Below are 26,967 nucleotides of genomic sequence, written 5' to 3' on the forward strand. Positions count from 1 at the left end.
TTCTCTGTCTGTGAGGTGCCCACACTTGAAAAAGACCAGACTTTGAATTTCACTCAATTTATTTTTTGACCAGTTTCTTAGGTAGCTGTTTTGCTGGATAGATAGGTAGGTAGGTAGGTAGGTAGGTGAAAAACCTTTAAACACAAAAATAAAGACCATTCCATTAATCATTCAGATAAATTAAATACATTGCAGAATGCATTTAAGTTTAAAAAATTATATTGATATTAAAATGAATGTTTAAGTTTGAATAAATTGTTGTTTGAGCAGCTTGTTTGTTTTTTTATTTCAAAATTTAGGAGGAATAGACTTTTTATTATGATTTGAATTCAGGAACTTACATATCAACGGTTCCTATGAGGGTCATGTTTTTTGACTTTTCCAGTGCTTTCAACACCATCAGGCCGACCCTCCTGAGTGATAAGTTAACAGCGATGCAGGTGGATGCTTCTCTGGTGTCCTGGATTGTTTATTACCTGACAGGAAGACCACAATATGTACGTCTCCCACAGTGTGTGTCTGACAAGGTAATCAGCAACACAGGGGCACCACAAAGGACTGTCCTCTCCCCCTTCCTCTTCACCCTCTACACCACAGACTTCAGCCACTGCACAGAGACCTGCCATCTTCAGAAGTTTTCTGATGACTCTGCGGTGGTTGGATGCATCAGCAGGGATGATGAGACAGAGTACCGGGCTGTGGTCGACTCCTTTGTCACGTGGTGTGAGCAGAATCATCTGCAGCTCAACGTGGCAAAGACCAAGGAATTGATAGTGGACTTCAGGAAGACCAGGAAACACTTGACCCCTGTTTCAATCCAGGTGGTCAATGTGGACATTGTGGAGGACTATAAAAACCTTGGAGTATACATTGACAATAAACTGGACTGGGCTACAAACACCACAGCACTTTACAGAAAGGCCCAGAGTCGTCTCTATTTTTTGAGGTGACTGAAGATTGTTGGGATTTAGAGATTCTTTTATTGCTGCCATATAATCTGCCTTATGATAAATGCATTAATAACATGTTCTACAGTATTATTTTATCAGTAATATTGTTTACAGGGTTCATATTGCATTGAATATGTTTGTCATCACATTCATTCTATTCACAGGTTGAGTTCATTCTATACACAATGCATAACTGTGCTTGTTTAGAGTTGATGTTCTATCCAAGAGGGTTTTAAGCTTCACTGGTGAGAGTGTCCAGGTGATACATGTTGAGGGAAGATGAGAACATAGCAGGTTAATTGCATGCATGCTTACAATACACATAAATCTAGTAGCAGGCCTGAGCGAAGGCCCAAGTGTCTTCTGCTTCTTATTTGAGACCTGCGCCAATTCTGTCTACTTAGTGATTGAGGACGAGGGTCCATTATTAGCCCTTAGAGGCCCTGAAGCTTGAAGTTATTACCTTAAAAGGAAGGTGTTATCAAAGAGAGAAGTTATATGTCTGTTTATAGTTATTAGAGATGTACAAGATGTACCCTTGTCTGTAAACAATGACTGGACATAATGTATTTTTGACCTGTATTGACGTGTATGTGGGGGTGTGATCCTCTATGCTATAAAACCAGAACTCAGTGTATTTTTGTCAGAGCAAATAAGCCATATGCTGATGGTTGTTCTCCGTTGTCAATAAACTCATCGTTTGATTGCACTTGTCTGGTGCCTCCGTCGTTTGTTGTCTGGTCTGCAGTTGAATGATCTCGCTTCAAGATCTTCAACATCTGCCAGAAAATGCTCAGGATTTTCTATGAGTCTATTGTGGCCAGTGTGATCCTCTATGCTGTTGCATGCTGGGGGAGCAGGCTGAGGGCCGCAGATGCCAACAGACTCGATAAACTGATCCGTAAGATAAAGACAATGTTGGATAACACCTCCCACCCACTCCATGACATGCTGGTCAGTCACAGGAGACTGACACTGGTCAGACTGAGATTACCGAAAAGCACCACTGAACGACACAGGAAATCATTCCTGCCTGTGGCCATCTCCCTGTACAACTCATCCACTTAACACACTGTTTACTGCAACAGCTACACCCTTCTTGCACATGTTCTTTTTCAGCTATTTATTAATAAGTGACTTTATGTATATATATGCTTGTATATATGGTGCTATTCTTAGTTGTGTATTGTCTGTCTTTTTTACTGTTTGTTTATAATGGAGCACTGTAACGAAAAATAATTTCCCCTAGGGATCAATAAAGTATTCTGATTATGATTATATCTATTCGAAACTGGTTGAGAAACATATTTTCACGCTACATGTAACACCAGTATGGAATAATAGATATGCTGTCATTAAATGAAAATGTGTATACACAGAGGATATGTTTTCCAACTTTTTTTATACAAGTTATTTATGTTTAAATGTTCAGATGTATATATGCATTTTTGTTACGATTTTTAATAAATTTTTTAATTAGTAAACTTATTTAATTATTTTTTTAACATGTATTGATGCTGTGGTGTGTGCTTTTCATAGACTTTTTTTTTTGTTTTTTTTTACTGTTCCAATTTGTTTTTTTTGTTTTTTTTGTTAAACTTTATTTAACAAACAATGAGTATACAACATATGAACAGATGAAGTATACAAAACAACAGAACATGAACACACAAAGCCAGGGGTAAAAAGTTACAAGAATACACGCAAAAATTCACAGATATATATTGTTTTGAGAGCCTTTTTGTTGGTAGAGTCTGATATTGATTGTATATACATTTCCACAGCCTTAAAAAAAATGACAGAAATATGGTGTTTTGTTAGTAAACTTACATTTATGGATAAAAAATTTAGCTAAAAGTATTAACAAATTTATCATAAAAAAAAACATTTATCATTCCTCTTGGGGAACTTAAAGAAACAGAATAAAACATTTTCCCATCGTAAAGAAAATTCACTTAAAATATGGACAATAACAAAACTGCTAAATTCCTTCCAGAATCTCTGTGTAAAAGAACAGTGCCAAAAAAGATGTGTCACAGTTTCTGGATGATCCCCACAGAAAGTACAGTTAGTATTTATGTCTCTTTTAAATTTTACCATGTAGTGACTGACTGGATAACATTTATGTAGAATTTTAAATGAGACTTCCTTCACCTTATTTACAATCAAATATTTATGGGGGATCATCCAGACTGTCTTCCACTTGATATCTGGAACATATCGGTTCCAGTAAGATATTACATATGGGAGAGAGACGACATCTTCTTGGAATAAACTACGTATTCTCTTATTGCTGTTACCAAGTTCCTGTGAAAAGCAGATTTTTCCTATTGGTGACTCAGCTGGATCAGGGAGAGTGACTGAGGTAGATATTGAGCTGTCAGTGTTTTTATATAACATTAGAGTCCCTGAGGGTATGGCACCAAGCACCATTGAGAATTCCTGAACACTGATTGGAAAATTATATAGTGCAATGAAGTCGTTGTAAGTAAGTACTTGTCCCTCTTTATTAACCAGCTGAGCCACCAATAGGATCCCATTTTGGACCCAAGTTTTCAGGAAAAGTGATTTATTTTTAAATAAAATGTCTCTGTTGTTCCAGATAAGGTATTTGTGAGGTGAGAAGTTGTGTTTATAAATGAGGGTCCACGCTAAGAGGACTTGCTTATGGAAGGATGAAAGTTTTACAGGGAGTTTCTCAACATTGTAATTACAATTTAAAATAAAATTAAAGCCACCAAAACGAGAGAAAACATGATATGGTATAAAGTTCCAGATAGAGGTAGGGTTTTTAAGAAAATGTTTAGCCCAATTAATTTTGAAAGTGTTATTTAAAGTAGAAAAGTCTAAAACGTTAGTTAAGCCCACCTGACTCGTTAAAGAGCATACGGTCAATATCTTTACTAATTTTCTTATCCAGATGTAAGGAGAGAGCAGCATATGTTAATCGGGATATCTCTTCAGCTTTAGTAATTAACACTCTACCTTTCAACGACAAGTCCCTTTGCAGCCACTGGTTGAACTTTTTTAGGGTTTTCTGTATAATTGGAGTGAAGTTTGAGGAGCATCTTGATTTTTGGTCTTTGGATATCAACAGTCCCAAGTATGTGACTTCTTGTTTAACAGAAATATTACAGATAGTATTTGCAGGGCAGTCTTTAATTGCTAGTAACTCACACTTTCTTAGATTTAGGCATAAACCAGAGGCCTCAGAGAAATCATTAATCACACTAAGGGCTGGAGGGATTTGGTTTGCATTCTTCAAGAAGAGTGTGGTGTCATCGGCTAACTGGCTGATGACGAGCTCCTTATCAGCTATGGTGATTGCTTTTCATGGACTTTGTCTGTTTAATCAAGTTCCTTCTACAGTCGATGGGTAGGAGGGGTAAAGGAAACTGTCATCAATTTTCGTCATTACTCGTCGACCAAATTACCCACAATTCATTTGGTGGACCCGTTGTGAGTTTCCGGTATGGTGCATGTCGCCTTTTCCCTCGCAGCGCTTGGTTTGTAGTTGGATTTTTGTTTTGTTTTAATCTAAAGCTACAAAACACCACAATTGGATAAGAATCACTTATAGCATTTCACTGAAGGAGGAGATACAACGAAGCCGCCAAGATGCCGCGAATTATGATTAAAGGAGGCGTCTGGCGCAACACTGAGGTACGTGTTTACATGGCTAGCTTGGTTAGCATGATGCTAACCTCCGAAAGCAAACCTATGGTCTCGAGTTAGCATGAAGCTAGCTACTCACTTAACGAATTTATCCCGTGTTGCATTTTAAGTTTATTTAAATTATCGCCAGCTGTGTTTAAGACTTTATTTCGTGCTTGTGTTGAGTTGCGTGCACGCAGCTAACATACATGTTTACATCTTGATGCATTCTCAATCATCCAGGAAGGTAAATCTCCAAAAGTTGAATCTGTTCATCTGGACGTAGCGTTTTGTGGGAGAAACGTTTCGTCACTCATCCAAGTGACTTCTTCAGTGTCAGCTGACTGCAGGTTTCCCCAAACCTTATAAACAGGACATTTGCATAATGACTGAAACCAGCCCACTGAAGGAACAATGGGCTGTGAGGTCAGTTCCTTAATCATAATTATGCAAATTCCCATGACCATTGATCAACAATCACTGACCAAAACCCACTGATCAAAGAACACTGATCAATGGTGTGGATGACACCTGGGTGAAAATCAAATCTCAGGACGTACTACATTTCACGCATCACATTAACTCGGTGGACCAACACATCAAATTCACCAGGGAGGATATGAAAAGTGGCAGGTTAGCCTTCTTAGACTGTGAGATTTCCATCAGTAATGGGGGACATCTAAAAGCTGACGTGTACCGTAAACCTACACATACGGACCAGTATCTAAGGTTTGACTCTCATCATCCACTGGAGCACAAACTGGGTGTCATCAGGACGCTACAACACAGAGCGAACACCATCCCCACAGACACAGCGGCCAGGGAGGCAGAAGAACAGCACATCAAGAAGGCCCTGAGTAAATGTGGTTATCCCAGCTGGACTTTTGTCAAAGCTGGAAGGCACCTAAAAGAAAGCTCCAGCCGATCCAGGAGAGAAGGACAACCACTGCCCAGGCGAAAACCTGTAGTGATCCCATATGTGTCAGGAGTATCGGAGCAGTTGAGACGCATTTTTTCTCAAACACCGGGTCTCTGTGGCTTTTAAACCCCAAAATACGCTGCGCCAAAAACTGGTCCACCCAAGGATCGGGTCCCCGACACAAACAGAGTAACATAGTGTACGCTGTTAAGTGCCAGGAGGATTGCCAGGATTTATACATTGGGAAAACCAAACAACCTCTGGCGGCGGATGGCACAACACAGAAGAGCTACCTCGTCAGGCCAGGACTCTGCAGTTTATTTACACCTACAGGCCAGTGGACACTCTTTCAACGATGAGGATGTACACATCCTGGACAGGGAAGAACGCTGGTTTGAGCGCGGAGTCAAGGAGGCCATTTACGTGAAAAGTGAAAGACCATCTCTGAATCGAGGAGGGGGCCTAAGGGTACATCTTTCGCCATCTTCTCTGTGAATGGTACTCATGGCCATTGATCAGTGTTCTTTGATCAGTGGGTTTTGGTCAGTGATTGTTGATCAATGGTCATGGGAATTTGCATAATTATGATTAAGGAACTGACCTCACAGCCCATTGTTCCTTCAGTGGGCTGGTTTCAGTCATTATGCAAATGTACTGTTTGTAAGGTTTGGGGAAACCTGCAGTCAGCTGAGACTGAAGAAGTCACTTGGATGAGTGACGAAACATTTCTCCCACAAAACGCTACGTCCAGATGAACAGATTCAACTTTTGGAGATACATGTTTACAGTTAGCGAATATTTGGCAATCTAGATGGCCAAAATAACAAACCACAAGACTTCATAAATGTTTATAAGTGAGCAAAAGATAGGGGATAATATAATTGTATTTCAGCACTGGGATGAAAATGAATCAGCCCACTGCGGATTGAGGATAAAAGATTTTGACATGTTTAGTCTTATTAAATCATTTGTTATTCAGCACATCCATTTAATTTATGGACATCTGTTCCTTTTTAAAAAAAAAAATTTATTCAGGATGAGATCCTCAAGGCAGCTGTAATGAAATATGGGAAAAACCAGTGGTCCCGTATCGCCTCCCTGCTGCACCGAAAGTCTGCAAAACAGTGTAAAGCCCGATGGTGAGTTTTGAGTCAGAGATGTGTGATGTGTCAAAAACATGAGATTAATTAAACTTCTACATACATTGTTTGTTTCTTCTGTCTGTGATTTTCTTTTTTAGCTTTCAAATCTCTCTTTAAAAAGAGCGAAATAAAGACCTTCTCCTCTCGCTTTGTTTCTGTCTGTAGGTACGAGTGGTTGGACCCCAGTATCAAGAAAACAGAATGGTCCAGAGAAGAGGAGGAGAAGCTGCTTCACTTGGCCAAGCTGATGCCCACCCAGTGGAGGACCATTGCTCCTATCATAGGAAGGACTGCTGCTCAGTGTCTGGAACACTACGAATACCTGCTGTATGTTTATCTCTAAAGACACATTTATTCACTATGTTTTGTAATTCTGTGGCTTTTCACCTTGTATGTCCAGGAGCATTCATTGTTGCTAATCATTGCTGATTTGTAATTGAGATGCATTTTGTGTTTTATTCAGGGACAAAGCAGCTCAAAGAGACAATGAGGAGGAAGTGGGAGATGACCCCAGAAAGTTGAAACCAGGAGAAATTGATCCCAATCCTGAAACAAAACCTGCCAGACCTGACCCTGTGGATATGGACGAAGGTACAAAAACACACTGTCAGATGCTGTCAGATTTATCGAGCCAACAAGAGAATGTATCCTGATGTTAAGAATGGATTTGCTTCCTAGTTATCTTGTACATTTTTATATTTAATTATTTTTAAAAAATTTCCTTTCTACAGTGTTGTACTTTCAGTCGAGTCATGTCAGCGTTTAAAAATAAGATTAATCATAACAGTCATATGTGGTATCTAACCAATCTGTTTTGTGTGTCTGTCTGTCTGTCTTCATCGGTCTGTAGATGAGTTGGAGATGCTTTCAGAGGCCAGGGCTCGTTTGGCCAACACCCAGGGCAAGAAAGCGAAGAGGAAGGCCAGAGAGAAACAGCTGGAGGAAGCCAGGTTCAGCTAATTTAATGTTTTTACAATTGCTCTAAGACAAGCTGTCTTAGAGGTCCATAACTGGACCTCTTACAGAGCAGTTGACATGTAATAATAAAATGATCATATTTGACTCTTTTTTTTTTTCCTGATGTCATACTGTAGGCGGCTGGCTGCTCTGCAGAAACGCAGAGAGCTGAGAGCAGCAGGAATCGATGTTCAGAAGAAGAGAACGAAGAAGAGAGGAGTAGACTATAATGCTGAAATCCCTTTTGAAAAGAAACCTGCACCGGTAACCACAGCTTTATGTGTTGTATCCTTAAAAATAACCCACAACATCAGCAGTGAGATTAACTTAATCTTACAGTAGTAATTGTTGTCTTTTGTTTACTTTAAGGGTTTCTATGACACCAGCATGGAGCAGTATGATGCTCAGGAGCCTAATTTCAAGAGGCTCAGACAGCAGCACTTGGATGGAGAATTACGCAAGTTAGTATCACTTTAAACTACTGGTGCTTTTCTGTATGCTAACAAGGTTCCTTGTTTATGTCACTTAAATATTTTCCTTGGTTCTTGGCTTCTCCCAGCGAAGGCATGAGATTGTCACGCTAATGTTATATAATATAAATAATAAGGATCAAAATGTGTTCCAAATTTTTTTGTCTTCATCCATTCATAAGCCCTGTTGTGTTTTTTTTATAGTGAGACTGAAAAGAGGGAGAGGAAGAAAGATAAACAGAAGATAAAGAAGAAGAAGGAGAGTGACTTGCCGTCTGCCATCCTGCAGACCAGCGGAGTGGCTGAGTTTACCAAAAAACGTTCCAAACTAGTGTTACCCGCACCACAGGTAACCACTTCTTTTTTTATATATATATATATATGTATGCCTCACAATGGCATAACAACCTTACATGGGATCTATATAAAGTGTGCTTAACAAAAGATCGTCATCAATACGACCGTGGAATAAAGGATGCCGCAAAGTTGGGGGATTAAGGGGCTTTTGGCTGCACAAATACACCCTGTAAAACATCCTTTTTAATTTGTAAATTATTATTAAGTATCTGGTGCATAAATGTTTGTTTTGTATGATGGATGTTGTCAGAGAAGTCACTAGCGTCACTGCAGGTATGATCCCAAACCAGTGGTTTTCATTTTAAATGAAACAGAGATTCAGTATAATTCTAGAGATCAAAACAGTTGTTAATAGTCCTGAATCAAAGCAAGAGTGTCTGGGTTAAATAGGTCTAAAGTTTGGACGCCAGGTACAACTAAAGTAGCCAGTAATTGTTGTGATTTATTGTACATTTATTTGCTTGATCATATTTTTAGAAGGACTTATGATGAATAATGAATAAATGCTCTGACAATAACAAACATTTTGCTGTATGAATCCCTTGATTGTACTAATTTTGAGTCAGACTTTAAGCAAATGTTTAGGAGAAAGTCTTCATGCAGATGTAGAGTATCTACTCTGTCAATTTTCTTAATATACATAATAACTGATGTTATTGCCAATTGCAAAATGTAAGGCTCTAAACACACAAGACAAAGGTGACCCTTTTCAGCTCATGGAAAACTTCACGTTACTAAAGGAAACATCCAAAACATTCCATTGTGTCCTTTGTTGTATTTGCATTAATACTTATTACTCATGATTGTGCTTCAGAGCTGTCCGGCTACAGTGGAGCCTCCCAGCGGAGCGATCCAGCCCTGTCACATCCGAGAGGCTATTAGAAGATACAACTACAGACACACAGTATGTACACAAAGAGAAACTCTTTTCCACAGCTGATTTTCTTCTTTTTTTTAAAAAAATAAAAAAATTCATAGGTTAAAAGTCGTATAACTACTGCATACTATACTCTTAATTTAAAGGGTTGGTTTAGATGTTTTACTTTTTCTGTACATGTCTTAACCTGTAAGATTAAAGTTATTGATTGCTGAATCAGTAACTTTAATTTGATCGGAGTCAAAACAAGCATCCTTGCTTTTTGTAAAACAGGATTCAAAGTTCAGTTGAATGCAAATGTGACATTTAAAAAAGTTAATTGTTTGAAATGTCAGCATACTTTGGTTTGCTCGTGAATTTGTTGTCAAAACAAAGGTGGGATTTTCCCACAGCCATCTTTTTTTTTTCTTTTTTTTTGTGCTCAAATGTGAGTTGTGGGAGGTATTTTTATATTATTTTAAACAAACCTTTGGGTCTTTTTTTGGTACTAACTAGTCATGTTTGTGATTTTGGTTGTCACAAGAAAGAGTCTGTGAACCGCTGAAAAGAACACTCTGCTAAACAAACCAGTTATTACCAGACCCCCCAAAAAAAAAAAAAAAAATCAAGTTATTTGAAGCAAATCTCTGTACCTTGTGTCAGAAATACACTCTGGACAGGAATTTAAATGTGTTTTTTCCTACTGAACAACATGCCGTCCATCTTCTCTCTCTGGCAGAGTGCCTATGCCAGGAGTGGGATGACCTACCTCACCTGCTGAGGACGTATCAATTATTTTAGGCATATTCTTGGATTTTATTCTATACTTTTTTTTTTTTTTCAATTTCTATTGTAATAAAAACTTTTCAGTAAGCCGGTGTCAGATTCATGGTTTATTGATTTTTACAGACCCAAGGTAGTTTTCTTATAATACATTAAACTTTCCTGTTTGTTGCACTTGACAAAAATCTACCCCAGGCAGCCTGTGCCTCAATTTTATTCTGCAACCTAGACATCCACATTACTCACACTCTCACATAACACACAGATATAGGGCCTTGGGGGTGGGCACATTTTACAGCATCCAGAGGATGGTCGGTGTATTCCAACCCACCTCTGGCGCTGGTGCCCTACCCTCAATTTTAAATGCATATAGACACTAAGGGTTTTCGGGAGGAGCCGTGCTGCTCTCTGGCAGGAAGCACGAACATGCCCTCCTGTGTTTTAAATGCACTTTAGAACAGCACACAGCAACACTACACATGCGCGGGCGTAGGGAGGTTTGGGGTCTTCACTCACCCCAGTTCTGTTAGCCACCAGGGCTGGGGGGCTGGGAGGAGGTGCTGGCCGTCAGATTGGGGTCTGGGATGCGGAGCCTCCCTGCTACTGCAGATAAGGAGGTGGTCCGCTTGCCTCCACCCCAGAGAGAAGGGTTACATCTCCTGGGTTTAGGTGCGGCTTGTCCCTCTCGGGGCGGGGGTACCTGGACCTGGGATATAGAGTATGTTTGGGGAGTGTGACTGTCTGTGCAGTGTCTATTTGTGTCTGTCTACACGTTGGGTGAGTGCCGAGTATTTGGTTGTGTATATGGGGTGGGAATGCACGTTTGTGTCTGCGGGCGCTTGTTCGTCCGTGTCTATATGTCAGGTTGAGTCTTAGACTCAATCTCTCTGGGAACATCTCAGGTCCTCCAAAGTACGGAGGCCTATCTCCCCCCACCACACTCCCTGCCAGTGGCTGATGCCCTCAGACGTTGGTGTGTTGGTGGTCCTTGTCAACTGGGGCTGGGCGCTCATGTATGTACCAGCTCACTCCTGGTGGCCGATGGGCGGGGCCTGGCGCCTGTGGCCCGGCTGGGCCCCTTCCAGGGGATGGAGTGCCCTCAGGCCTCTGGGCCTGAAGCTCTGTCCTCTCCGGCACAGCTGGCTGCCGGCAGAGCCCGCGGGCACGCCACTGCAACCCCCTTTGGCCTCTGCTCCGTAGCTGCTGGGTAACCTCCCGTTTGGGGCTCTACTCAGCTCTTCCCAGGAGGGTGGCACGGTTCCCCCCCTTTTGGTGGTCCTCCTCGGGTCCTCGTACCCTGGGTTCTCTGGATATCTGGGGCCTGGACCTCCTCCATACCTGCTTCATGCCCTGGGGGACGGGGCTATGGCTCCCCATACTCCCTAGCAGATTGTTACATGGAGAAACCTTTGGAATACAAGCATGCTGATCCACACAGGTATGCACACGGGTGTTCACAGACGCGGACTACACCTTTCTTGGCTGCTGCCTCAAAACACATTGGGCGTTTCTCAATATGCGTACTTGTGCATACTTGCGTTCTCGTGTACTCGTGATACGTCATCAGTCGGAGACCAAGTACTAGCGGTCATGGCCAATTAGGGGCTCTGTTGGCTCTTAGGTGACGGTTTCCTCGTGGCTGCGTGCAGCAGGGCTAGGGGAGGGTCTGTGCTGACGGACGTGGGTTACTGACCTGGTAGCCTGGCTGCCCCTGGGTGGGTCTGGGATGGGCATGAGGTTCTGGGGGCACTCCGTCTCTGGGCTGGGGCCCTGGCCAAGCCTCAGGGGCTTGGGTCCTGGTTGGTGTGTTGCCGGGGTTGTGGGCGGGTGGGTGTATGGGGGCCCAGTCCTGGCGCAGGGTGCCGCCTGTGCATCGAACCACCTGGGGGGCTCTTCAACTGGTGGGGGAGGTTGTCACATCCTGCAGGAGCCTTCCTCTCTTCAGGAACTCTCTCTGCAGGAGGGGGAGATACAGGAGAGGTGGAGGAAGATCTCAGCCTGGGCGTCTATTGTCTTGTGTAGTCTGGAAGATGAGTGGATGATGGGGTGGGTGCAGTTTTCTCTGTGGTGGGGTCAGGTGGACTGTCCCGGGCTCTGTGGGGCCGGGAGGCGCTGCTCCACTGGGCCCCGGTCTGGATGGGCCTGGGCCCCCCTTTCCCTGGCGGGTTGCAGAGTATGGGGGTGCCTACTGGGGTCAGCGGGGGAGCTGACCCCAGGGAGGGGTCACTTGCCCCTCCCTTCCTTCCCTCCCCATCTCCAGCTGCCTCCCTCTTCCCGCTCCACCACAATCACCCACACATGCAGGGCCTTGGGGTAGGGGTGTGTCACCAGGGGTGCAGAGGAGACATCCCCCTCTGTCCCCTTCTGGCTGCCTCTGCCTCAATTTTATCCCACAACTTAGACATTCACATTACTCACACTCTCATTACACATACATATAGGATCTTGGGGGTGGGCACGCTACACGGATTCCAATCACCATCAGGGTGTACACCTCACCCCTGGCGTCGCTGCCCACCTCTCAATTTTAAATACACGTAGACATTGAGGGCTAGCAGGAGGGCTATACGCTTACCTGCTGCTCTGGCAGTTAGCTCCATGCCCTCCTGGGTTTTAAATGCACCTTAGAACACACATACATCAACACTACATATGAGCGGGTGGAGGAGGTTTGAGTCTTCCTACACCCCGTTCTCTGCGGCCTGCTGGAGCGGGGGGCTAGGAGGAGGAGTTGGCCGTCCGACTGGGGTCTGGAATGTGGGGCCTCCTGCAGCTGCGGAGTCTGGGCGGTCTGCTTCTCCACCGCAGGGAAAAGGGTAACACCACCTGGGTCTGGGCGCAGTTTCCCCCTCCAGGGGCAAGGGTACCTAGACCCGGGGCTTAGAGTACGCTTGGGGAGTGTGATTGTGTGTACAGTGTCTCTCTATGTCTGTCTCCACGTTGGGTGAGTGTTGAGAGCATGAGGGTGGGAATAGATGTTTGTATCTGTGTGTGCCAGTTTGTCTGTGTCTATATGTCAGGTTGGGTGTCAGACCCCACCTCTCTGGGGACATCTCAGGCCCTCCAAGGTTTGAGGCCCATCTCCCCCACCTTCCCCTGCCGGTGGCAGACGCCCCTCAGACATCGGTGCATTGGTGGTTCTTTGTGTCCGGGTGGCGCCCAGGTACCCACCGGCTCACTCCTTGGTGGCTGCTTATCGGGCACGGAGCCTGGGGCTCGCTCGGGCCACTGGGATGGGGTGCCCTCGGCCTCTCGGCCCGGGCTCGGTCACTCAGGCACAGCTGGCTGCCGGCGGAGCTCACGGGCACGTCACTGCAACCCCCTGGCTTCTGCTCCGCGGCTGCTGAGTGACCCCTCATCTGGGACTCTCCTCAGCTCTTTCTGGGATAGTGGCTGCTGCCCCTCTGTTGGTCTTCCTTGGTCTCTTGTGTTCTGGGGGCCTCTGGATGTCTGGAGTTTTGATCTCCTCCATACCTGCTTCATGCCCTGGAGGTCGGGGCAGTGGCCCCCCACACCCTCTAGCAGATCATTACATGAAGGAACCTTTTAAAAACAAGCGCGTTCATGCTCACAGGTGTACACACGGGTGATCACACACACAAACTACACCCTTTTGGGCTCCTACCTCAAAGCACACTGTGCGCTGTCGATCTCACGTGCTGCACCATAATGTTTAATATTTAGTATTTACTGTCATATTCCCATATATCATTGTGATCTTGTTTATTACTCTTGTCTTCTTCTGCTTGCTTTCTTTTTTCTTTCTCAACAGGTGATCCAGGTGATCGATATGTATTTTTTTTTGTCTGCTTATTCTGTTGGTTTTTGTTTTTTGCCCTTTTTCCCCGTCCCTCTTCTCAGGTTTTTTTTTTTCTTTCCCTCTTTCTTTCTTTCTTTCTCCCCTTTCTTTCCACCAGTCAAGTCTGTCCCGTATTCAGCAAGTGAAAATAAAATAAACAATAAAAGGTGAATCAGATGGACCATTACGGCAAGGCTGGGATGGTCCATTTGGTAAAGTAAATCCGTTGGGCATCTTTCTTCGCCTTTAGACAATAATTCTGATGGCAAAAGAACCAAACGGGACAGGTTTAAAAAAAAAAAAAAAAAAGGAGACCAAGTACTGTTCCAATTCGAAGTACGCATCAAGCCGAGAACGCGAAAAAGTCCCTGATGTGTTCTCGCTCCGCCCGTTTTATCGAGCATGCATCGGTGTGGACTTGGTACAGCTAAATATCCCAGAATGCATTTCGTCCAAAACTCAACAGCGGACTCCCGGCACATCATTTTCAACCCCCCCCCCCGCCTCGCGGTCTTCTCACTACTCAGTACTCAGGTTAAAGAAACCCCAGCAGCTGTCTATAGTATTGAGTGTCCACTAAAATAGAAATAAAAGCGTTCTAACATCTCACCTGCTTGTTTTTATTAAGGTATGTACACGTATGTACATGTACACTATTTTTATTAATAGAGGTTTCACTACTGAGGTTAGAAATGATATATAAGTCACTTAGATCACTTCTAAATGTTAATGTTTGGTTTATTTCAGTGTTTTATTTGTTCCTGAGTAAACCGGTTTGGCTGTGATTAAAGTTAAGCTTCATAACATGTTACTCAGTTAAATTAAGAGGGGACGGCAGTAAAAACTCCGGTATGCAGGTGTTCCAATTGTACATATCGCGAGTCCGTGCTCGCGTTCTCGGCGGGTACGTACTCACCGAGAACGCGAGTACGTACTCGCGTACTTGAGAATTGAGAAACGGCCAGCGTGCGCTGTCCATCTTGCGTGCTGCACAATATCGTTTAATAATTAGTATCTACTGTTATCTACTGCTATCTAGTTTATTGTGATGGTGCTGTTTTTATTATGTTGCTCTTTTTTTTTTTTTTTTTTTGCTTTCTCTTCTGTTTTTTTTCTCCATACAGGTGATCCAGAAGTTTTGTTTTTCTTTCTTTCCCCCGCTGGTTCTCTTTCTCTCCCTCTTTCTTTTATTCTTTCTCCCTGTCCTATCCCCCAGTCATGTCTGTCCCGAAAATAAAATACATAATTATAATAAAGGTCAATCAAATGGAACAATATGGCAAGGCCATGATGATCCACTTGGTAAAATAAATCCGCTTGGCATCTTTCTTGGCCTTAAGACATCAATTCTGATGGCTAAAGATCCAAACGGGACAAAAAAAAAAAAAAAAAAAAACCTACCCCAGGCAAATACCCAGTGATACTGTTATGTTAAAAAGAAACTTTATTGGTCACTAATACAGAAACACAAAGGACCACTGAGCATGCTGAAAACTCAGCCTGTGACATCTTCACAACATGAGCACATGGAGGAGGGCTTATCTGTAGGATTTGCTGCGGAAAATTAAAAGGTTCAACACTCGCGGCGGCGGTCAGTTCAATATCGATGTCTGTGTTGAGTTTGCTCAGTATTTCTGAGCACTGTTGAGCAGCGACTCCCTCTCCAGCAGCAGCTCTCCATATCTCTGCTGAAGTTCTTTCTCTCTCTCCATCTGCCTCTCCACATCCTCCCGCAGAGCCTGAAACACAAGTTGAACACTTGTAAACACCAGCGAGATGTGTTAACTAGCTTTTTTTAATAACCTCAGTTACACTGCTGCTTTTAAACTGGATAATTTTAACCCCACTTTTTATTTGGGTGGTCGTGTAGTGCTGCAAGTGGTCTGTTATTTAATTTCTAACCTTCAAAGACTTAAAGTTACTAATTTTGTGTGACCAATAGAACAAAAGCAGAGGAGACACCTTGCACTGTGATACACAGGTTTGTGTGTGTGTAATGTCTTACCTCTTGGCGCCTGGGAATGGCTGTATCTTCTTGTTTCTTCAGTTGAGTGAAGGTCTGGAGCTCTGTGGCTGCCTGCTCCACCTGGTGGACACATTATGAATAACATGATTGTTATAGAAACTATGACACTGACTTGCACACCTTTTCAGGCGCCATAATAATTTACAGCCTGTGACAAAACAACCTGTCAGTCCAATGAAAATGTGTTCAGTACCTGTTCCCAGAGTTCGCTGTGCTGCTTCAGGAGCCCCAGTGCTCTGGACTGAAATCCTCCAAGCAGGATTTTCAGTTTCTTCTCCAGTTTAGCTGCTCTCCTGGCCTCCGCTGTCATGTGACCACGGTTCACCTATAGGGTCCACAGATACAGAGATGTCAGTGTTTAGACCAGAGCTCAAAAAGATGAAAGAGTCAAGTTTGAGAGCTTTTTCTGTGTGCATTCTCACATCTAGCGTTTTCTCCAGGCTTTCAATACGGTCTTTCTTGGATGCCAGGTTTGCTCTGGTGTACCTTTTCCGAGCAGGCAGATACAGCACCTGTGCAGATGCAGATAATATTAACAGTTTCAACAACAGGCAAAAAAAAATTTAATTGGTACCAATTTTGTGAGATCACAAGTACAACAGTTTCCCCACATGCCATAAAGAAGTGTTTGTAATGCATATTGTTAAAGGTGGCACACAGCAAGCCTACTCTGCTTTAGATGCATCCTCACTGCTGTATATTCTTCCTTTGGTTTAGGTTGTTACTTCAGTAGAGCTTGGACTGCTCAAGTATAGCATGAGAAAATTGGTATTACCCCAATTTGCTGAAACGCATATTATTCCAGTGGGGAGGTGGGGGGTGAAAAACAGAAGATACAGAATCACACAAGGCCCAGACTGTGTTTTAGATCACAGTGGACTTGCACACCTCAGGAAACTCACTTCAAAACACTTAAGCTTCGGGGAGAATGATCGAGAGTCAACACCTCAGCTGTGTGCCATCAAAGGCAGACTGGGTGCGTAATAACTAGTTGGGTTAGACTGCACTACACTCTACTCCATCCATGTGTATTTCTACACACTAGAAGCTTCTAATTTAGAAATATGACAAATATACTGACCAAAAGGTGGTAACAAATCTCTACACCTGTTTATGCTTCTCTGACTTCTCAGTTTTTGGTCCATGGGTGCTCACCTGTCCGTAGCATTCCTCCCACACCTGTGTTACGGCCGGTCTAGGAAACCCGATCGCAACACAGAAGAGTGATCCATCCCCTGCTCCACCCGAAGCAGCACATCACACCATAACTTAAGCATAAAACAGTTTTATTTACAAACACACCAAAGAAAAGAGATCATAGGAGTCACTCAGGCTTCGGGGTGGACCTAGGCCAAAATAACAAACAAAAAGGGAAACTAACTCACGGGAGCGTGTACTTACCTAGCCCCAAAATAACATAACAAAACAACAGTCACTTACCTCCCTAACTAACTAAACATGAGAAAACTGTGCCCAACAGAAAAGGCGGTCCACCCCTACTTCCTCCTGGACCAGCAAAACCACATAGGGCATGTCGCAGCCCCCGCCGGTTGGGGTAAAACCGAGGATGGATGGCTTCCGTCTTCAATCGTGCCACCTCGCCTCCAGGGCAGCATCCAATCCTGGCGGACCGTCCTCAGGATCCACCACTCCCGAAGGCGCACCTGCACAGTCACATTTGCATAGCATAATCTCAACCCACGGCGACAGCCGTAACACCCCCACACCCCAAGAATTAACATCCCACCACATGTTCAATTCAACGGGAAAACTCCAGGGCTCTAGACAAAGCATCGGCCAGCACATTATCCTGACCTTTCTTGTAGTGGAGCTGTAGGTTAAAGTCTTGCAGCAGCAGCGACCAGCGCATCAATTGGAATTACGCATCTGAGACAGAAACACCAGCGGATTATGATCCGTGAACACCTGTACTGGTAACACTGTCGATCCAACATACACCTCAAAGTGCTGTAAAGCCAATAACAGGGCAAGAGCCGCCTCCTCGATAGTGCTGTAATGGCGCTGATGTTTATGAAACTTCTTAGAGAAGTAGCAAACAGGATGATCGACCCCCTGCTCGCTCTCTTGCAGCAAGACAGCCCCCGCACCAGACGCGCTAGCGTCCACTTCCAACTTGAATGGGCGAGCGAAGTCAGGCGCTGCAAGTACCGGCGCACTACACAACAACGCCTTAACCGACCTGAACGCGGCTTGGCATGCAGCAGACCACACAAAGGGCTTTGAGGGGCTGACTAGATCAGTTAGAGGACTCACCACATCCGAAAAGTTTTTACAAAACCCCCGATAGAACCCGGCCATGCCTAGAAACCGACGCAACGCGCGCCGAGTTTGTGGTACCGGAAAGTCCACCACGGCCTGCACCTTTGCGGTCACAGGTCGCACCTGCTCTTGTCCCACTTGCTTGCCCAAATAGGTAATAGTAGCCTTCCCAAACTCACATTTAGAGAGGTTGAGCGTGAGGGAGGCGTCGTTGAATCGCCGAAACACCTCTGAAAGTGTCGCCAGATGTTCAGGCCACAAAGAAGAATAAACGAGAACATCATCCAAATATGCTTCGCACCGAGACACTCCACACAGCACCTGCTGCATAAGGCGTTGGAACGTTGCAGGCGCATTACGCAATCCGAAAGGCATCACTGTGTACTGGAGGAAGTGATCGGGCGTTACGAACGCAGAGATCTCTGAAGCTCTGGGTGTCAATGGAACCTGCCAGTACCCCTTCAACAGGTCCAACTTTGTAACAAACTGCGCAGAGCCAACACGATCGAGGCAATCCTCCATCCGCGGGAGCGGAAACGAATCCGGCTTCGTAACCGCATTCACTTTTCGAAAGTCTGTGCAAAAGCGGGGCGTGTTGTCTGCTTTCGGTACCAGAATACAAGGCGAACTCCATGCGCTATGACTGGGAATGGCAAGACCATGCTCAATAAGGTATTCAACCTCGCGCTGCATCAAGCCTCGCTTTGTGGGGTTTACACGATAAGCGTGCTGTTTTATCAGCCTGTCAGTTTCCACCGTGATGTCATGACACAGCACAGATGTTTGCCTAGGGTGGTCAGAAAACAGAGGTTGGTAAGCTGTCACCAACGCTAGGACATCCGTGCGAGCAGGGAGTGGCAAATGAGAGAGAGAGGACTCCAAAGCTGCCAACATTTCGGAATTCCTCAACTGAGCCCCTGGCATACAGCCACTCTTCTCCATCAAACCATCCTCTTGTGGGTGGTACTCAGCTGGCCCCACACACACCGAAAGGGGCGCCACAGAGCAGATTACAACACCAGTGGCAGGCTCTTCAGACACATAGCGCTTGAGCATATTAACATGACACACACGCAACTTTCGCTTCCGATTTGGCGTTTTAATGACGTACTTAGTGTCGCTGAGTTTCCGATCCACCTCATAAGGACCAGAAAATCAAGCTCGAAGGCTAGACCCAGTCACGGGGAGCAGAACCAGCACCGTCTTGAATCGTGCCGCCTTATACTTCGCCTCCAGGGCAGCATCCAATCCTGGTGGACCGTCCTCAGGATCCACCACTCCCGGAGGCGCACCTGCACAGTCACATTTGCATAGCATAATCTCAACCCACGGCGACAGCCGTAACACCTGGCTGTAAGCCTCCATGCTGAGGTCACCGTGGCCCATACCTCCCTTCACCACCTCCATTTCTGCTGCCAGGACTAACTTGCCTGTTTGTTGACACAGGTAAACAGAATTACTGAGAGTAAACGGTGTAAGGGACTTCTTTTTTTTATAGCAGAGACATCAGTGCTGCCGGGTTACCTGTTCCATCTCCTCTGTGCCAATTGGCTTGTAGGAGGTTTTTTCCAGGTAAGCAATATGTGACGCGTTGTTAGACGTAGACGTGGGGCCTCGGGTTTTGCCGCGCTGCAGCTGATTGGCAGCATTGGCTGAAGGGTGATGCAAGCAGTCAAAATGCAGCATGGTGATCATTTCCTGTTTGATGAGCTCTTGAGCCTGCTGGAGGTCAGAGAGTGGCTCCATGGAGGTGGGACGGAGAACAGACTCGTTTACCTGCAGACACGGAGGATCATAAGCACAACTGGATCCGTTTAATTCCAGCTAAAGTAGACGAAATTAGTTTTTTCTTTGCTCGATTTGATTTCTAAAAGATTTGGTGATTACATTCAAATACACATTTTCCTTCATTTTATATAAAATTATTTTATTGTAGTGATTTTACCTCAGTAGGTCTGGGGAGACTCCTCTGAACAGCAGTGTGCCGCAATTTCAGCTCCTTCTCTCTTTCAGCTCCTTCTCTCTTTCAGCTTCTCGTTGAGCCTGGAAAATGGCATAAAGTGAACCTGTTTGATATATCTTATTCAAACTACGTACGTGTGTGTGTGTGTGTGTGTGTGTGTGTGTGTGTGTGTGTGTGTGTGTGTGTGTGTGTGTGTGTGTGTGTGTATGGTTGTGGACGCACTTGCTTGCATGCTTCTACATCTGCAGAGTCTTCTATGAATCCCATCTCAGTTTCTTCGAGTTCTTTCTCAGCGTTTTCGGGAAGAACGATCTCAAAGTCATTTTTAGGGACAGGAAGTGACATCAGACCCTGTCTCAGGTGCTGCAAGCTTTCCCTTTGCTGTGAACGGAAGAACAGCAGGTAACTCATTCTGTGGTGTGTTGTTTTTTTCTTAACACACAAAATGTGCATCTGCTGCCAAAACTTTAAAGCTGTGATTTTTTTCATTGTAGTTAATTTCTATTCAAGACACAAGAACAGAAAACTTGGAACTTTTCTGCAACATTCAGGATTTGTGGCACATTACACAGATTCTGAACCGATCATTACAAATCTGTTTGTTGTGCATTCACATATATGTATTAGTGTGTTTTTATTTTACCATGTGTTTAGCATATGCAGGGTCAGCCAGTTGTTCCTCTGTGTTAATATTCAGTTTGTCTCTCAGTGGTGTACGGCCGGGAGTTAAACCTGGAGTCCCTCCCACACGTGGAGTCATCGCACCTCCGACTTGAGGTGTCATGCCATCTGACCCCTGACCTGGACCAGGAGTTCTGTTGTAGTTGAAATACACAAAATTATTGAAATCAGGAAACTGTATAGGAACAAGTATAGAAAATCCTTTCTCTTTGGTGAAAATGGTTGCGACATGGAATAGTGCACCACACATTCAACAAATGTAGCTCAACAAATCTGACACAACATTTGAGGCTGTTTACAAAATGTAAAAGGATAATAGCATCTGGTTTTTTGTTAGAGCCTTTACAAAGGACACTTGTGTTTATTACATCTTGATGCAGAGTAAATTTTTAAAAAATGAATTCAGTACTCTATTTACATGACAGAGTGTAAACCTTATTAAAGGTTTCTTACCTGAATGGTGTACTGAGAACAGTGTTGGGCGTCACTCCACTGAAGTCGCTCTCATGCAGCGGGGTGTTGAGGCCTCCCTTCAGAGGGGTGTCGATGTTAGTGATCCGTACAGCAGAACGCTGCTGCAGGATTGCTCTCCCCCCACTTCAGGACACCTACATCAGGAGATGCCGGACTAGAGCAACGCAGATACTGAAGGACCCGTCCCATCCTGGCAACAAACTGTTCCAACTTCTACAATCTGGTAGAAGGTTCCGCATCATCCGGGCAAGGACAGAAAGACTCAAGAAGAGCTTCTATCCTCAAGCCATCCGGACCCTAAACCAACACCCCCCCCACACACACACACACCGCCATCTCACATCATCTATAATTGACTGAGACTCTCCTCCAGACACTCAATTCCTTTAACTTCCTTTAACTTTAAATATGTTTATAGTGTCCATTCTGTAAAATAGTCAGATGTCTATTCATATTAATGTACAGAATTCACCTGCTGCTGCTTCTACTGCACATTCACCCAATGTATATACTATATATACATATATATATATTTATAATGTTATTCCTCTACTTGTATAACTATGCATGTGACAAATAAAGAACCTTGAACCTTGATGGCCCGCGTGAAGCTGACGCTCCGGAGCGTATGTCGAAAAAAACAACACACTGGTTCAAAAGCACTGTGTCGACGCTTGCTTCGTTTGGCAAAAGTCACGTGACCAGTGACGTCCGAAGCTTCATTACGCACGTAACTGATTCGGTACCTGATTCAAATGGAAGGAAGTGAATCATTCACGGGATTTGTGGAGTGTTTTGATGGTGACAGATAGCGATCCACTGATCATTCTACTGAGAGATTTGGTTTTGTTGTGTAGGAGTATTTTGAGTTGATTTTGGTCGGTGGGTTTTCCAGCTTTGTGTTCTGGGTGTTTGCTTTTGTTTTGTGCGTGTTTATTTTATCTGAAAACGGGAAAAACTTAAAATGTCAAAAATCTGCTTTTCATAATATAAATATCATTAAATAACTTTAGAAAAACTTCCATTTGACTCGTAACATTTAATGTTATAAAAAGATACATTATTTAAAAAAATAATCTTAAAATGTTAGTCTACAAAATGTGCAGCAATTTAATTTATTTATTCTCTTTAGCTGATAGTTTGTGGAGCCCAGGTAGACTGTATAACTGCATCTCTACCAGTTTTTCTGTACTCCAGCCTCTTCTGTGCCATGTGAAGGGATTTTCCTTAAGGCAGGACAAATTATCTCCACGAAAAGGAAGAGGTTCAGCCATCGCACAGTGGAACTAATTCTCTTCTTGAATAAAAATGAAAAAGGGTTACCTTAAATGTATCATGTTTTGAATTTGCAAGTTCATAAGCATTTTCCCTTTCCATTTCACAATCAATTCTACTCCCAGGTCAAAAATATGTATAGAAAAAAATCCCTAATATAATTTTATTTATAAATATACATCTAGCGATTAATTGCATAAGTACATGGAGGCAGGACCTCACAGCAGAAACATACAGCATAATGTGCATTATTATATGTATGTTATATGTAACGTGGTATTTTTCAATTATTGTATTTACCAACATCAAGAAGTCACAAGCAAAGAAAGACCACACCATGGTGCATGTTCAAACCAGGAAAGTTTACTGGTCAAAATTATTTAATAAACAAATAAACTACATTTTTTTAAACACCAAAAAATATGTGTTCAAAGCAACACAACAGCAGCCCAATATCAGACAGGATTCCACTCTGTAGAGTGAGCAATCATTATGAAGCAGTTGGTTTTATTTTGTGGATTCAAGCTGCTCTTCATATTTTTGAACACAAGATGTCACCAGAGAGGACTGTGTTGAAAAGCTTCGAGTAATGAACCGTTTTTCAATACAAGCTTCAGTGCTTCAGAAAGCTTCATTTGGCCATCACTATTAGTCAGAGCCATCAGGTTCTGAGCTTCCTGACAGACACACACACAGATGGTACAAATTAATTTACAGATAAATACTAAAAACACAAAGTAGCACCGAACCGCCATCTTAAATAGTGCTCAGGATTGCAGGAGATGAGCAGCAGGTGTTGTGATTGGAGACAGGTGCGTGGGCCAGAGGCAGGAGCCTGTGATGAGCTCACCGCAGACAGAGGAGAGAGAGCGAAAGACAGAGAGCATAAAACAACAAAAAAACATGTTGCCTAACACAGAGCAGGCCAGGGAGACACGGGGACCATGGCAGTTTCTGTCTTCTCTACCCCTCTTTGTTGTCTCCTGGAGGTGCTCTCTCTTAAACTAACTGTGGATGTTAATGCTATCTTTATACATTTTTTTGCAGACCTATTGTGTTCAACTACTAAATTTACCCCATATTCATCAGCATACTTATGAAACTAGTATATCATTTTGTGAAAACTTGGAAGGAACCAACCAGACTATGATTACAGACAACTGAACAAAGGACAAGGGAAAACATAAGAGTTTACACAGAGGGTTAATCTGGAAGTGGGGTTGCTGATTTTATTGCTTATTTGGTATTTTTGTGTTATGGACTCTTATTTCTTTTGATTTGGGGAAAGTTGTGTTTCTTGGAGTTTGATGGATCACTCTTTAGTCTGATTAGTGAGAAAAAACTGAGAACCTGATCTGTAATTAAAATATAAGCAGTGGTTATAGCCCTTGTAGGGGAAAATGTATAACTGTACATGTATAAATGTGACTGTGATATTGTTGACACTGATGAAGTGGTCATTGAGTGATGCTCACTCAGCCAAGCCTGATGGTCTTTACAGCTGGATAATATGCTTTGTATACAGCCTGTGGGTAAAAAACTGTCAGTCATCTGTAGGAAGATTCAGTATGAAAGAAACAGCAGATGTTAAAGTAAAATTTCTTGTTTGTGTCTTTTCAGCTCAGCTAACAAATGTCTTCTGAAGGTCGGACACTACAGCGCTCAGCTGGAACAGTACCAGAAAGCGATTGAAATCTATGAGCAGGTAACAACTGATTGTTTTACCCATTTTGCTTTTATAAATGCAATAATGTTAAGTTATTATTGTATTTGAAAAGAACCCTTTTTTATAATATTTCATCCCATTTCAAAATTTATTACTAATAGTAACAAAAGAGAGCATGAGTGACCAAAAATGTAAAAATGTATCAAGTTAAAGAGAAGGTTTTAAAAACTGGTCGTTTATGGCATTTGCCTACTTTGGTTAATGTTTGTGCCTCCATGTGTGTTTTAGGTTGCAATGAGCACCATGGACAATCCCCTACTCAAGTACAACGCAAAAGAGTATTTCTTTAAGGCATCGCTCTGTCATTTCATTGTAGATGAGCTCAATGCCAAGGTAACACAACAAACAACAACTATAGCCAGCCACTGAGTCCGCACAGACACATGCAGACTGAATCTGATGTATTTGTGGGTCGGGTTTCATGCTTAATTGTTCATTGCAGAAATCAGTTTACACGTACCCTTAACACTAACGCCTGTGTGTTTCAGTTGGCCATCGAGAAGTATGAAGAGATGTTTCCAGCCTTCTCAGACTCCAGAGAGCTCAAACTGTTAAAGGTAAATTACCTTTTCTTGTTTTTTTCAACGTAACTTTCTAAGTTTGCATAAATATTTTAGTAAATGTTTTAACGGTTTATAAAATCTGTTACACTGAAACAATAATTTTATGAAAAATAATATAAACACTCTTTACAACAAGCAGACAGTGATTTATGAAAGAAATTCCTGGAAAATTTAAATGTGATTTGTGTTTTTAACCTCTGCAAAGGTTTAGACTAAACTTTTCACCGAAAGTGAGGAGCTGTTTATTAGTGGATGCATTGAAATGTTTTCAAATGTTTGTTGATATTTAAGTTTGTATATTTTTGTAGCTCTCCATCTTTGACTTACGTGATTAAATAACAATTGCATTGACTTAGTGCACCATCTTGTGGTTCAAACTGGCATTACACAAAGGTACAGCCCAGCCTTACCCCAACTTCAGTTGATATGTCTTCAGATATCGCACCTTTAGTTAAGTTTAGACACTGAAATCAAACATGTAGATTTCTTTCAATAGTATTTAATGTAAATAGTCATAAGAACATTATGATGTGAAGCAAAGCCCACAGAATATGATCATTAAAACACTGCTGCTACTAATCAGAGCTTAATTTGCCATTTGTGTGTTTTTGCCCATGAACATTCGCCTATTCGCCACTCCTCTGTGCAACAGAAACTGCTAGAAGCCCACGAGGAGCAGAACAGCGAGGCGTTCACGGAGGCCGTGAAGGAGTTTGATTTTGTGTCTCGCCTGGACCAGTGGCTGACCACGATGTTACTACGCATCAAGAAAACCATCCAGGGGGACGCTGGAGACCTGAAATAGACACAATTAGAAGGGGGAGAGAACAAAGGGGGGGGAATAGGGGAAGGGGCCATTGAAGAGAGAAGGAAGATGAGAGTGGAGGGGATTAAATGATGGATCAAGAGACAGGCATGTATCTTAATGGATGTGTAAAAGTAGAATAAAGTAAAGGCAGAAAGATGAAAGAGGGTGGGAGGTGAAGGAGTTTACAGTTGTACATATCAGTCTGCATGTGACCTGCCCCCCCAATGAGCTAAGCATCACCTTTAAATCACCTTAAGATCACCCTGTGTCTCCCGGTCCTGCAGTATTGCTCTCATAACACTGGACAGAATTGTACTTAAAAGTAAGAGTGGAAAGAAAACGTGTGTGTGTGCGTGTGCGTGTGCGTGTGTGCGTGTGTGTGTGTGTGTGTGTGAAAGAGAAAGAGTGTGTGTCCACACCAGAAAGGTAAATGAAACTATCTGATGGGAAGGTTTGCAGCTTACATGAGATTTAAGAAAATATGTTATTAAAAAACAATATTGAGAAATATTATTTATGAGATTACTGATATTTATTGTCAATACTGAACATATTTATTGTTTATTATGGTGCTCAGTGTTATGATTTGTCTTACTATTTTAGGTATTAGCCCCTCAGCTCTCTCTCCTTCTCCTTTCTCCTTTACTTCTTCTCCTCCTCCTCCTCTGTCTCACTGTCCTCTCCGCATCCCCACACCCTGTCAAATCAGTGAAATCACCCATTGTGATTGGTTGGCTCTTTGTGTTCAGGCCAGTGGTGGTTCGGCACAGTAAGCCACCAGTGCTGACTCCTGTCACTGCCTTGTTTTGTGCATGTCTACTGTCATGTTGTTGTAAGTGTTCTCCGTGTTGTGCTAATGTGTGAAGAACATACATGTAGCCTCGTATCATTTGTGTGAAATCAGTAAATATGTACTTCAGAGACCGAGTTGAATAAAAACATCAGCGCTCCAAGTATCTGGGTGTTTATTTAGAATATGGAAACAGACCACAGGCCAGAAGACGAGAACACTGAAAAAGTAGAATATCTCATGAAAATAAATATAAATAAAGGAAAATAAATACACTACATTCACTTTAATAACATAACATAGGCACATTCCTAAATAGAACTTGTGTCTCCGTGGTAGGTATTGGTGCAGTTACAGATTTTGGAAGCTAGGATCTGAAATGGATTTTAGTCATAGGTGAGAGTGAGTCAATCAGGTTTCTCCCAAAGGTAGGTGGATACACCAAGATGAATTCTGCAACACAACACAGCTCAACAAGGAATGATGAGGAGATT

General features: G+C 43.1%; 2 protein-coding genes and 1 pseudogene across 2 annotated transcripts; 2 read left to right on the plus strand and 1 right to left on the minus strand.

Annotated features, from left to right (window-relative positions):
* Positions 1-4,374: 4,374 nt before the first annotated feature.
* On the plus strand, positions 4,375-10,199 carry LOC120443234 (cell division cycle 5-like protein). Its single transcript, XM_039621439.1, has 10 exons — positions 4,375-4,613; positions 6,559-6,662; positions 6,831-6,992; positions 7,129-7,256; positions 7,516-7,615; positions 7,760-7,886; positions 7,992-8,083; positions 8,297-8,441; positions 9,264-9,353; positions 10,045-10,199. The coding sequence occupies exons 1-10, from the start codon at positions 4,569-4,571 to the stop codon at positions 10,084-10,086; spliced, it is 1,035 nt and encodes a 344-aa protein (XP_039477373.1). The 5' UTR covers positions 4,375-4,568; the 3' UTR covers positions 10,087-10,199.
* Positions 10,200-15,327: 5,128 nt separating this feature from the next.
* On the minus strand, positions 15,328-21,433 carry LOC116323543 (annotated as a pseudogene).
* Positions 21,434-23,489: 2,056 nt separating this feature from the next.
* Positions 23,490-26,629, plus strand: LOC116323544 (beta-soluble NSF attachment protein-like). Its single transcript, XM_031743897.2, has 5 exons — positions 23,490-23,575; positions 24,207-24,291; positions 24,541-24,645; positions 24,801-24,869; positions 25,528-26,629. The coding sequence occupies exons 1-5, from the start codon at positions 23,490-23,492 to the stop codon at positions 25,678-25,680; spliced, it is 498 nt and encodes a 165-aa protein (XP_031599757.1). The 3' UTR covers positions 25,681-26,629.
* The last annotated feature ends 338 nt before the right edge of the window (positions 26,630-26,967 follow it).

Source organism: Oreochromis aureus, linkage group 13 (assembly GCF_013358895.1).
Source record: "Oreochromis aureus strain Israel breed Guangdong linkage group 13, ZZ_aureus, whole genome shotgun sequence".
Taxonomy (NCBI): Eukaryota; Metazoa; Chordata; class Actinopteri; order Cichliformes; family Cichlidae; genus Oreochromis; species Oreochromis aureus.